The sequence below is a fragment of the Colius striatus genome, chromosome 3 (assembly GCF_028858725.1).
Source record: "Colius striatus isolate bColStr4 chromosome 3, bColStr4.1.hap1, whole genome shotgun sequence".
NCBI classification, from domain to species: Eukaryota; Metazoa; Chordata; class Aves; order Coliiformes; family Coliidae; genus Colius; species Colius striatus.
In genome coordinates, this window is record NC_084761.1 from 9,327,081 (window position 1) to 9,340,734 (window position 13,654).

At 44.0% G+C, this 13,654-nt stretch overlaps 1 protein-coding gene across 1 annotated transcript; it reads right to left on the reverse strand.

Annotated features, from left to right (window-relative positions):
* Positions 1-9,345: 9,345 nt before the first annotated feature.
* On the reverse strand, positions 9,346-13,427 carry COQ7 (coenzyme Q7, hydroxylase). Its single transcript, XM_061993085.1, has 6 exons — positions 13,337-13,427; positions 12,952-13,151; positions 11,935-12,049; positions 11,691-11,830; positions 10,358-10,426; positions 9,346-9,674 (listed from the first exon to the last, which is right to left on the reverse strand). Exons 1-6 carry the CDS (start codon positions 13,407-13,409, stop codon positions 9,597-9,599), a joined length of 675 nt encoding a protein of 224 aa, XP_061849069.1. The 5' UTR covers positions 13,410-13,427; the 3' UTR covers positions 9,346-9,596.
* Positions 13,428-13,654: the final 227 nt, after the last annotated feature.

Here is a 13,654-nt window from a genome sequence, read left to right on the forward strand (position 1 = left end):
GAGGGCTTTGAGTCCAGGAAAGTAATACATAGGCCTGTGGGCTCTCTGCACGCCACAAGAGCTGAGGTGGCTAATAATGTGATCTTGCCAGCCCTCCTAAATGCCAATGTCTCCATCTACAGCCACCTGCCCATCTGTCACCCACCCAGGCACAGCCAAGTCCACACCTGAACATAGCTCACTGCTGAGGATCTGAGCAGGCCAGAGCAGCTCTCAGCACTCTCTCCCAATAAAGACACATTGCCCCTTCCTCAGCTCAACAGAGGAATACAGGACTTACAAAGAGGTACTCACTGATATGCATTTGCATAGATACATTCACCCACCCATCAATAACCCAAATAATACTTGCACTTGCTACCTACAGCACAAGTATTTGACTCTTTCTGTAATCCCCTAGAAGCAGAGCACTGCTAGGCAAGGGGCACAGCTGGACTCCCCAACGACCTAATGATTTGAATCAGCAACACCTTATAAAATGCTTTCAGAAGCTAAGGGGAAAAATAAGCCTGCAGAAAAATCAGTCCCTACTTCTGCTCAGCAAGCAAAGAAAAATGGAACCCCTAAAATGCAAAGGGGTGAGGAACAGAGGCAGGGGTCCAGCTTCAGAGACCAAACAGACATTGCTTCACTTTGGATTCTTTATTCCTAACAACAAAAGAAAGCAAACACAGCCAGCTACTGAATCAAGTCTGTGATGGTGTACTGTAGCAATTTCACATTGTTGACTATTTACATGAGGAGATTAGTATCACTGTATGAGGGAGAACTCAGGAAGGATTAAGTGTTGCCTAAGATGAACAGGCTGAATTGAGTAAGAGCAGAGCACAGCATAGTAATTGCCAGATGCAGCAAAAAATTAGTATTGGTTTTACAACATGGGTGAACATTCTCTAGAAAAGTCTCTTCTGTAAAGTTCTCCTCTCAGCCTGGAGTAAGCACTTAGTATGAGAAGACATTTGAAGGGTGCATTGTAACAAATCTGCTGAAAACAAAGGCTGTACCAGTATCACATGCATTTTAGTAAGTGCAGGGAAGATAAGAAGAGGGAAAAAATATATAACCATGGATTTTTCTTGTTAGTAGCCACTGAAAACAAGACATAGGGTTTTCAGCACTGTGAATGGTGAAAGAGTTATTTCTCTTTGGCTCTGGTTATTTCTCAAGGCTATGGAGAATGATGAGACAACTGGAAAGAAACATGGAAGTATCAGGTCACTTCTACAGGTCATTCCAAAGCAGTATCTTCAAGTAAGCATTTTTCTGACTCTTTTGCAACGTCATGTCCAAGCAATTTACCAGGTAGGTGCAGACAGCTGCTTCAGCAGTGAGGAACTGCCAGGGATGCAAGCTGAAAACATGCTCCCTCGGGGACTTTTCCATGGATTTGGAAGCAATGCACAGGAAGGCTCATGGTTACTCACATCAGCTCACCAGGACAGACCCTCTTGCTGGTCACCAAGAATTCAGATTCACGCCACATCAGTTGGAGAGGAGCATATGTTGCAGCTTATGCTGTACGAGTGCTTCGTGCTGCAAGTCTCCGCATTGATGACAAACGATAAGTAAATACAACCAGCTCTAGAGTCTGTCCATAAACACATGTATCTGTCATCTTCCTTTGCAAGGCTCAGCTCCCTGAGCAGAGAGAAGTGATTTCTCATGTATTATCCCTCCAAACATATGCCTGATGTCTTACTAGATTCTCACATTTTGTGTAAACAATAGCGCCGTGTCACTTAGAATCAAGATATAATTATTTCTCATTAGTAAGGATTGCTGCAGTATTTGGGTGGGAAGAATTGAAAAGTGGACAGTTGTTATATATTTTTAAGAATCTCAACATTTCAGCCACCTCTGAAGTCAAGTAAACTGCATTTTTCCTGCCAGTCAGAACAACAAGAGCTGACAACGGGAGATGTGAAAGACAGCTCCTCATCCATCAGCAGCTGTTAGCTTCCCAGGTTGGGGCTGGAATTGAGCCATTAAGCTGTACTTGCAGAACAATCTCACCAGTGATTTTCAATTCTGATGCTGCTGTTCTTTTACTCGATAAAGCAGCGAAGTCTGCACATTTTTGCCAGATACCAGGGGTGCTGCATGGTTAGTGCAGACATTGGGGAAGTTCAAGTCCTCTCCAACTTTATTTCCAGTGTATTTCTGCCACAGACTTGCTAGGTGATCACAGGCAAGTCACTAGAACTAAGTTTAGCCTGGAGCATCCAAATACTCCCATTGCTCTTGGGCTTAGAGCTAAGCATAAGCTTACATCTCTAGTAGACTTGGGCCCATTAGCCTCCTCCTAATCTAGCCCTAAATCAAAGCCCCTTTCTCATGGGAATGCTGCAGGCTAGTAGAGCAGAGATGTTTGTTAAAAGTGAGAGCACAAGTCTGTGTTCCTGCCTCAAATCTGAGGCCATTGCTGCGGGGAGACCAGAGACAACATATCTAGAGGCCCCACTGTGGTTTTGGCACTCGGGCACTCATCCTGGGAAAGCAAGTTGTGTGTGCTTCCCTTCCTCAGAAGCTGGGTGCCAGCTCTGGAGCACATCCCTGCTCACACAGGAAGGAGGAAACAATCTCTCAGCAAGATGAGAGGTGGCTTTAAATTAGACATAGGTTGCTGTTTAAATAGGAAATTTACTTCAATGCAGAGACAGCAACAAAAATCAACATGATTGAGTCATCTACCTTAGCATTACATGACTGTCCTCTTCTAGAAGCAAATGCTTTTCACCCCACTAAATGTTTTAGCCATTTACATACACAGTTAGCAGTCTCTGACTATACAGCAGCCCTCAAACCACAAACTTGGGAGAAAATCCTGAAAGCTTGGTAAAATGCAGCTGGCAGAGTTTGCCTCCAAAACACACCAGAAAAACATTCCAATCTCCCTCACCCTTCACTGCCTCCACACTGACTGGCACAGTCCCTGGCAGGTGGCTGGCCAGTGCAAAGAAAACAGAAAAGCACTTCCAGTGCCAGAAATAATCTTTTTATTCTTCAGTCCAGAAAATATATTTTAAATAGCAGAAGCACCCACTGTGTGTGTATGGCTTCCTTTCATGAACACCTTGGTCTATACATGTCCCTCTACTACCAAATCAATAAATCCATCTATCCCAGGCACGGGTAACATCAAAAAACAAATCACTGACATGTAAACAGTTGGGTGGAAAATACCTGCAGGGAAACAAGACAGCTCCAGGCATTTGTATGAGACCTGGAGCCCGAAACAAACAGGATGAATCTGCCAAGGTAGCCACTAGACCTCTCTTGCTTTCCTCCCAGCTAGGTCAGGAACCTGGTGTTGCAAGGAGAGCTACAGCTCTGCATCCCCTTCCTGAGGTCACTGTCTGCCAGCAGGTACCTTCTTCTCTGAAAGCCATAGCTGCAGTGGAAATGCAGCAGGAAGAGAGGAGAAAAGATGTGTACCCCAGTCCATGCCCTGCATCCCATCGCCCTGATCGCCACTTTAGCTCAGTGGAGGACACATACAATGGGGAGGTAAGAACTGAGTTGCTCTAAACTACTCAAAGAGTATTCACCAAGATAGACAGCAGCTCCAAACTCTTCTCCACAGTGCCACTGTGATAGCAAGCAGCAGCCACTACAGTCTTGAAAGGTTCAGGATGAATATCAGAAAAAACAAAGGCACTCCTGGTGTGAGGTCACACAGCACTGGATCAGGCTGCCCACAGAGACTGTGGAATTTCTGTCCTTGGATGTTTTTATCACCTGCTGACCTGCTTCAGTGCTGGCTTCAGTCCTGCCCCAAGTGGGAGGGTGGAGGAGATGACCTCCACAGCAACCTTCCAAGCAACACCCCATGATTCCTGGCTTTCCATGAGAGCATCACTCACTTCCAGTTACGAATGAACACAAGTAAAGGATATTTAGCACCATAAAATTTATCTTTTAATGTCAGCATAGGCACATTAATCTGCATCTTTACACAATAACCTGATGCTGCTGCCATAAGCTTGTTAGTGGTCAGAAGGAATTGCCACACTCTGGTCTACTTTAGTTTCTGTTCTACTCTGTAAAACTGTAATAGAAGGTGATACTTCTCAAAAACAACTGAACAGGAGGTTGCATTTATCAGAACCACCTAACAACAATTAACAGAATTTTCCTTCTTACACAGACAAGTCATTTTAGAGATCCATTACCCACTAAACCCGTTCCAGTCAACTGTTAATTCACTTAACACTAGATCAGACCTTCAAGTATTAACAAGCTTTCTTCAATATGAGTTAAGTCCTGCCACCCTAGCTGGGAGCACAACTGCAAAGCTGCTGTCATTCTCCTAAATCTATTCAGATTTTCCTTCTCAGCCACTCTGGGGAAACTGAATTAACAAGTAGAAAAATGATACCTTTAAACAATCTCTTCCCTTATCACATGCATTCCTCCTTTAAATTGGCCAATAGTTCTTCCCTATCCCTTTAAGCTCCTCATGCTGAAAACTCGTGCAGAATTCAATACAAGTTACATACTCCAACTTAGTGACAAAAAGTGACTGGCATCCATTTGAAATTACAGCTTCACAAAATTCAAGAAACCAGGCAGACACAAAGGACAATATAGAGTAAGTAACCCCCTAAATGCTAAGAAAAAATAGAGAGGTGGAATCTACATCACCCCCAGCACAGGAATTGTATGGCATATCCTCAGCCAATCCATAGCAAGCCTAGCTCTATTTTGCTCAAGTAAGCCACATAGATTTACTCCAGACAAAGATCAAGCCCATTATTTCTCATATTTCTTCTATCTGTGTTATTTATCACTTGGACAAGGATTTAGCTCTCTGCCAAACAATCTTATGAGTCCATTTTACGTAACTCATGGCACAAGTTCATTCAGCTTCTGTCAGCATCCCCACATTAATCACAGGCATGGGGATTTGATTTTTGCCTAGCCTGCTGCAGCAGCAAGAGGCTGATACACATACTGCCAGTTCAAGACCCACACTGCTGTGGCATCACGTGCACCTGGCCACCCTCATAGCTTTCCAGAGTTGTTACTGATGTGACACAGATCTTTAGAGCTACTTTGAGTTTTCATAACCATCCTTCTTGTGACAGAGCTGCTGTTGCCTGTTTGCTTTCCTTTGCTGGGTTTTCGTCCTCCTGAGCCAGCAGTAGCTGCAAGTGCAGAGATCCTGCTTCAGAGCTGTCAGTGTCAGAAAATGTCCTGAATGCTTAGCACAAGGCCCACACCATCTGTCTGTGTCACTCACCTCCAAGCACCATCATTACCTTAATCTCTGATTTGGAGCAGCTTTGGAGAATAGGGGCCAGATTGTTCCCTGCACTGATTGCAGGAGACAACAGTTAAAGGCGAGATGCTGATCAAGGAGCAGATAACAGCCCTATATCCCCTGTACACATAGGTGGATGGATACTCTCTGCTCCTCCTCACCAAAAAATGGTCCTCTCTCCCGGAGGAGAAAATCAGCAAAGCCGTTGGAGCCAGAAGAAGCCACTGTCATTTTAAAGGGAAGAGTTTGCCTCACTGCGTATTACAAGACGCAAGTTATAGTTATCTTCAGGTTCAGAAGAAAGCTCCAAAACCCAAAGGCACAGTGGAGACTCATCTTCCTTGCTCCCTGTTTGAAAATGCAGCATTTCCCAGCCTCCCTGTCTGATCCAAGTTCCTTTTCCCTCTGTCAACACCAACAGTTCATCAATAATCACTACGATAACAGACTTGAATAAGCTATATCCTTTGGCCTCTGCCTGCCATTAACTCCTGCCAGGATGTCTGACTCCAGTCAGCTTTAATTCTGCCTGAAAATAATACACAAAAAAGTAATCTAGAGCCTTGCAGCAACTGTACAATAAAAATTCTGTACAGCACTGGAGCATCTCTAGTCCTCCTGTAACCTTCTATCACTTTCTGCATTCTTTCAAAACAGGTGTTTAAACAAAAATGTTTCTTCGTTTACATGGAAAATGAAAAGCAACCCCATCTCCTACATAAACCACAAAACAAAGAGTTACTGCCAATGAGCAGGGAAAGGCATAGCCACTGGAAGTGACATGAGACAGGCCCAGAAAAACTGCTCCAGTAAAAAGAAGGAACAAATCCTGATCAAGAGCATAAAGCAGAATTGTTCTCCCAATTCATATTTTATGCTTACAGCTAGAGACAGTATTTCTGTCTGCTGGCCTGTTTGAATGTGCAGTGTTTTCAGCTGCTGAGGGCAAAGAAGCCGCTGTGAGCACTTTCACAGCTACTGCAGAGAATGGCCAAACACACTGACCTCACATGGCGACTTCCTGGGATTTGATGTTCTCAGCCTTTGGCCAAACTAAACGCATTAAAAATGATGAGATTTGTCTCTTCAATGTCATTGCCCCAAGCAAGCAGCGTGTGATAGTCTCAGAGGCCACACACATCTTGCATGAAGGAGCACATGAACACTCCTCTGTCAATAGTAAAGCCTACAACTGTTGAACACCATCATAGACATCTTCAGAGAATCTCTGTAACCACTGCCCTGTGGGATACCAGGTTTCAGCTGAGTGCCATTAAAGTCCATGACTTACATGACTGTTCTTTCAACACCATTTCTTACCCTTTAGCCACTTGAATTAACCATTCTTTTGTGCTGAATCCTCCTTCCTTCAAATTACCTAGGAATTTTCCAGATGCCAGCATGCCAGATGCTTCAGGGACATTAAGGTAAGCAATCTGCTAGACGTAACTTTTGCTCAGAGAATTGGGCAAGTTAAGGAAGATATGTTGTTAGCCTATTATGATGTATCTTCAGTAAACTCATGTTTATATGCACACTGTTCACAACTGCCTGGGGCTGAGGGGTGTTACAGGAGAATCTCTGAGCCATCTCCTTACTACGCAGTCTCAGAGACATCTGTGATTTAGCTTTGAGTTCCTTGAGTCAAGTTATTCCAGTGGGTGTGCAAACTAGTCACAGACAGAGAAGCAAATGCTACTTTGTTTGGACAATGTACCTAACCTCAGCAGTTTTGAGTTTACCCATTGCAGACCTGGCCTGGTTCAGTGATAGAACTTACTCTTAAAGAATGAACAGTCATGATAAATCATATAGAAGTTTCTGTACTAAAATTTAGCTTGCAATCTAAGCTCCTTCATAAAGAGGATAATTTTCCCTTTTCATGAAGTCTCTCACATCAATTCACACACCAATCAGTACCTACAAACACCAACAGAGCTACCCAAAAAGGCAGACTGGGATGTACCTGGATTAAATGTTGTCTGAAGCTCCCAGATGCTTGGGTCTGAGACGCTCTCATAGGTCTTAGATTACTGGTGGCAACTCCACACTGCTGAGACCATTATAAGACAAAAGCAGCTACAAAGTCAGTACATTGCATTTGTCCTGCACAACAGAAGAGGGACCAACACACAGCAAAACTTCTTACTCAATCAGCCTCAGTATAACTGTGTAGTTTTGGCACATAAGGTAAAAGCCAAGAATGGCAACGTTGCCCTCATTCCTCATGACAGTAATGGGCAACACTTGCTACTATTTTACTACTTGTTTTCCAACCCTTTCCTTGTCAGCTAGGTTTATACCCATTGCATCTCACATTTGCAGCTAACCTGTCCAATTAGCTATCCTCCTTTGTGGAAATACTGACCTTTAAGCAGAAAACAAGATGCAAGAAATTCTACTCCCTGGATCTGTCACGCTCAGCTATTCTTACCAAGAAAAAACAACATCCAACCAGCCAAAATAAAACCCAGACCTGTAAAACTTACAGGAAAACCTGTAAAATTGGGAAACAAAAGTTAGTTTATAACAGTTAAAGCTATGTCTCCCCAAAGTTTTAGAAACACAGATATTAGGGGACAAGCACGGTGCTTACTCTGCAACTTGTTACTCATAGGGTTTCCCTGCCTTGACACATTTAATATCAAAAGATCATGCTTCTCAGCTATAAAACCAGAAGGTTCTGACAGGGACTTCAAAATGGTTATATCAAGATAGCAACAGCTTCTATATCATCCTCACGCACTTGGAAAGTTACCCCATTTCCATAATGATGAAATAGAAAAAGAAGGAAATGGTCAGGAAGGTCTTAAGACAAAGAGTAAAGGGCACAATCTTGCACAAAGTCCCTTTCATCTCTACCAGTTTGAGACACACAATTCCAGTGCTGTATTATTCTCATCTTTGGTCAGTTTAACAGCACAGGTACAACTCTGTCTGTTTTATCTCTGTTGCTCCATGCCAAGATGCCAGCAGAAGGCGTAAGGACGTTATTCAAACATGGAGAAAACAAGAGTGTCTATTCAAGAGCCACTAAAGAGTAGAAACAAAGTTCAGATGACACTCTATTAAAGCTTTCAAGTTTAAGTGCAATTCCACAGGTACTTCAAGTTGCTCTCTACAGCTTCTTTATATCAGGGATCAATTCCTCACACTCAGGACAAAAAAAAAACACCCAACCAACCAAACAGCAAGCCACAGAATAATAAAAAAATCCAAAAGTATGAAAAATTCTACTTCAATAAGGAAGCCACATTGATCCCAGAATGGTAGGGGTTGGAAAAGACCTTTAGAGATCATCTAGTCCAACCCCTCTGCCAAAGCAGGTCCCACCTAGATCACGTCACACAGGAACACATCCAGGCAGGTCTTGAAAACCTCCATAGGAGACTCCACACCCTCCCTGGGCAGCCTGTGCCAGGGCTCCATCACCTCAACAGTGAAATAGTTTTTCCTTATGTTTAAATGGAACTTTTTGTGTTCCAGCTTCATCCCATTACCCCTTGTCCTATTACTATATACAACAGAAAAAAGTGCTGCTACAACCTCCTGACACCCACCATTTAGATATTTGTAAATACTAATAAGATCCCCCCTCAGTCTCCTCCAGACTAAACAGCCCCAGTTCCCGCAGCCTTTCCTCGTATGAAAGATGCTCCAGTCCCTTGATCATCTTGGTGGCCCTGTGCTGGACTCTTTCCAGAAGTTCTCTGTTCCTCTTGAGCCGAGGAGCCCAGAACTGGACACAGGACTCCAGATGAGGCCTCAACTGATACTGAGAAAAACAAAAAAACCCCACAAACAAGTCTCCAAATGAAAATCTTATAATACCAAGCTTTACTCACGACAGTCTGAAAAGAAATACTTACCAGTACTTCATTTACTTACCCTGAAAGTAGAACTCAAAAATGTCCTGTTTAGGTGGTATTAACCATTTCAAAACAAGCTTATGAGCTCCAGCTTATCTCAAGCACATATAAACTTCAAGACAACAGAGAATGTATTTATCATTTCTATGTGTGTGTATGTATATATATTTTTATATATATGTCATGTATATACAAACAGATTTTGCTGCCACCTTGTGAACAGACTCTGAATAAGGAGTTTTATTTCATACAGACTCAGTGCTGCCACCTTTAATCACATTTAGCTCAACTGACTATAACAGAGAGACTTTTTGAACAGGTACTCAATGTGACAAAGAGTGGCTGAACCAGATGATTAGTGAAGAAAAATCTTAAAAGACTGCATAAAACCAAGCTATTATTCTTCTGCAATTCCCATACACTTTTGTGTCAGTTTATTACCACAAACATTATGGAAAATGTCACTAAATTCTTTCCGATAAAAATATTGCAGCTTTGCATCCAAGTTGTATAGCTGTCTTCAAAACTGAATAAGCTGGTGCCTGGAAAAGAAAGAATAAAAGATTAAATACATATAGTGGGGTGTCTTTTTTGAAGCAGATGGTGGTAGGGCATACTAAGCATTACCTAAAAAACCAAACTAAACAAATCAAAACACATCAAAAAACAAGACACCAGAACCCACCTGTATTTGTAGTCTAATCTACTTTAGAGAAAATTAAATTTAAACCAAATCAACTTTGCAGAACGTTTCCATTTCTTCACAAATGCAAGTCAAGAGAATCAAGGGAGAGAAAAAAAATCACAGTATTCAAAGTGGCACGGAATTTATTCAGTATTCCCACTTCCTAATATGGTTGTGTTCGTCTACCAAGATGATGCCTCAAGTTCCCAGCTGCATGGACAGCACTTATTAGCCTTGTCATCAAAAACATTTAACCTAAACCTAAAATGAACTTTAAAACTGTGCAGAGGACACCTCCCAGGAAAACAGAGTCACAAAACACACTTGACATGAGCTCCAACAGAGTCATTGCTGTTGCAGAAAAATGAAAGCTACAACATGTGCAGTGTTTTCTTACATCTAACTTTGGGAAAGAATATCAAGCACTTTGTTTTTCTGTCTTTCAAATAAAGAACTACATCTCAGTGGCTGGAGAAGGAAGATGAGAACATCAGCTCCCAGTGCTCACTAACAGTGCTGATTCGTTTGGGCGGTACTTACCGCTTCCGCATCGTGCTCGAGCCCAATGTCATGGTGCTCCCGCTCATCATCCCGGAATTGTTTTATCACCTTTCAAAACAGCAGCTCATCAGTAAATCCACTTGGCAGAGAAATCAAAACTACATGCTATTCACCACTGCATGCACGAGGACAGGCATCTGAGGCCCAGCTCTCTCAAAAGCTCCTCAAAGACATAAATATCCAATACAGCAAGAAGGGAATTCTTTACAGCGTTCTCTAAACTGAAGGTTATTTTAACATTCTCCAAAGGAAGTGCTTAGAAACCAAGCTGCTGTTCAACATATGGCTGTGTTTGCCAATGTTTCAAGAACATCTATAGTCCTGGGAACGTGTAACACTAGTTACTTTCACATATACAAATTATCCTGACAACGTCAGTAATTAAATTAAGGTCTCTACCTTGCCAGATGCCAGTAAGGGTGTTTCCCTGTAAGCCAACAAGGCTTTTGTCCATTCTAGCATACTCTAAAAAACACTACTTTCTCTTCTAATTTTTCACTGGGACAAAATTTTTGTTTTGAGGAGCCTGTAGGTAATTAGGATTGCTCAACACAAGGCCCAGAGCTTCAGTACTAGTCCTCCTCTTAGTGACACTGTGAATAACCTTGCTGCTTAGCTTTTTCTCTTTATTTTGTGCCCTCTCAGTCTACAGTCTTTATTTTCAGAGGTAATATTTCTCTCGTGCACATGTTAGCACAACTTGGTTTACTTCAAATACTATTTCTGCAACAAGAAGTCACTTTTGGAGTAACCAGACTTGGGTGCATGTTAAACCAAGAACAACTAAACACACTGACAGTAAGCAGAGATGGAAATGAAGATGTAGACCTTTAAGCAAGCTCCCACCAAAGAGAGCAGAAACAGGCTCAGTGTGCATGTAGAAACAAGGCAGTCTCTGACAAGCACCCTACAGTAATGTGTCCCAATTTGATGCCAAAACACTTGGGAAATAATTTTCTTGCAGAGCTAACAAACACTAGCTCCTTACATGCTCTGACTGGTATTCAAGACTAGAACTATATAATCATATCCAGTATCAGCAAAACATTACCACACAGTCGTATTTTCTCCTTTTGTTTGTCCTCTAAACCCTTCCTTTCAGCTAAAAGCGACGAAAATGAAAGCATAGCTTGCCCAATCAAAAGGGAAATGCTGAACAGCCTTTTAAGTTAAAAGTTTCTGCTGCCATCAGCATTCTAAGTGACAGAACAAAGAGAGATCTACTGTAAATTCTATGGGCATGTGTTAAGAGACTAAAGTTCCATTAGATAAAAAGTACTTTAAGAAATTAATTTAAGTCATAATTAAATACCTGCAACAGTTCTTTGTACTTTTCTGGATCGTCTTCCATAAGACTTCGGATCTGGCTATTGTAGTGATCTGAAATACTCTCTTCCACTGCCACTGTGCAAGCCATCGCACCTTTCTTTCCCAGTAAAGCACTTCCAGCCCCTGTGACAGTAGTACCAAACACATGCAGACAATGAAATCTGAAGCAATACAAATAATTCACACATTTGAAGATGTCATAAATAACAGCAATAACACAAACTCACCTAAAACAAAGCCTGCTACATTCCAAAAAGGCAATAAAACAGTAGGTCGAACTCTGTATGACACCATTAGGTCACTGAACTTTTTCAAGTGGTCTTTTTCTTGATTCCACATTTGCTGCAAGAGAGCCAGATCACAGTGAAGTATTAGACCAGAGAAGTTAAACACATCCAATAAAACTAACAAATACAAAGAGAAACAAAACAGTTCAGGCCACTCACACTTTCTTTACAGAAGTAACACTACTCACAAAGAGGAAACAGTGAAGGGCAGATGAGGACAGTTATAAAAACAGTTGCAAAATAAGTCTTTATGACAACACTACAGTAACTGAAGCAGTGGTAACTTGCTTACCAAGTAATCCCACCACTCTTCACAACCCCACGTTTGAAAGCGTTTAGAAAAAGACGGACCGTTGACTTTATAGAATCACAGAATGGTAGGGGTTGGAAGGGACCTTTAGAGATCATCCAGTCCAAATCCCCTGCACAAGCAGGTTCACCTAGATCAGGTCACATAGGAACATGTCCAGTCGGGTCTTGAAGACCTCCAAGGAAGGAGACTCCACAACCCCTCTGGGCAGCCTGTGCCAGGGATCCCTCACCTGAACAGTGAAATAGTTTTTCCTTATGTTTAAATGGAACTTTTTGTGTTCCAGCTTCATCCCATTACCCCTTGTCCTATTACTAGACACCATCGAAAAAAGGGATGTCCCAACCTCCTGACACCCACCATTTAAGTATTTGTCAATACTAATGAGTTTCCCACTCAAACTTCTCTTCTCCAGACTAAACAGCTCCAGTTCCTGCAGCCTTTCCTCGTATGAAAGATGTTCCAGTCCCCTGACCATCTCGGTGGCCCTGTGCTGGACTCTTTCCAGAAGTTCTCTGTCCCTCTTGAGCTGAGGAGACCAGAACTTGACACAGGACTCCTATGCAAGCTATGATCTTTCATTTTCACACCCCCAACGTTAACCAAGTCCAAATTCACCAGCAGCGATCGCTTTAAGGCCCACTCACCTGGATAATGGGTCCCACGCTCGATCTACCCAGGACAGCCATCTGCCCCGCATAGATGCGGTTTGCGCCGTACTCCCCCGCATGGTCCACCCGGATGATGCGGTCTACGAGGGGCTTGTTGATGCCCTCCAGAGTGGCCCGCGTGCTGCAAAGCCTGAGAGAAGCCCCTCCGGCGGACAAGGGCCATCTCCCCCGGAGACCTGCCGGAGAGACAAAGGTGACGCGAGCTCCGCCGCCGCGCAGCCCCGGGCCGAGGCGGGCGGGCGGGCGCCGCTCCCCGCGGGCCCAGGTGGCCTCGGGCGGCCCCAGGCGGTGCAAGAGGGGCCTAGGCGGCGCCTCGCCAGGTGAGGGGTGGGCAGGCGCGGGAGCCGGCCCGGGCCCCTACCCGGCCCGCAGCGCAGGGCCCGGGCCGGCCCCAGCGAGCGCCGCGCGGCCCGAGCCGCGGCGGCCACTTCCATCTCGCTGACCCCGGCGCCTCCTTCGCCACGGCGCACGGCCGGCTCGTCATCACCGCGGGCCGCCACCGCGCCCGCCTCCTGGCGCCACCCCGCTGTGCCCATTGGCTGCCGACGTCACCCCGCCACTGCCATTGGCTCCCGGCGCTGTCAGTCAGAGCCGGCGTCCCGCGGCTGCCATAGGAACGGCGCTGCGGCGCGCGGGCGCCCCGCGTGGAGCGGAGGCGAGAGGCCGGCGGCGGGAAAAC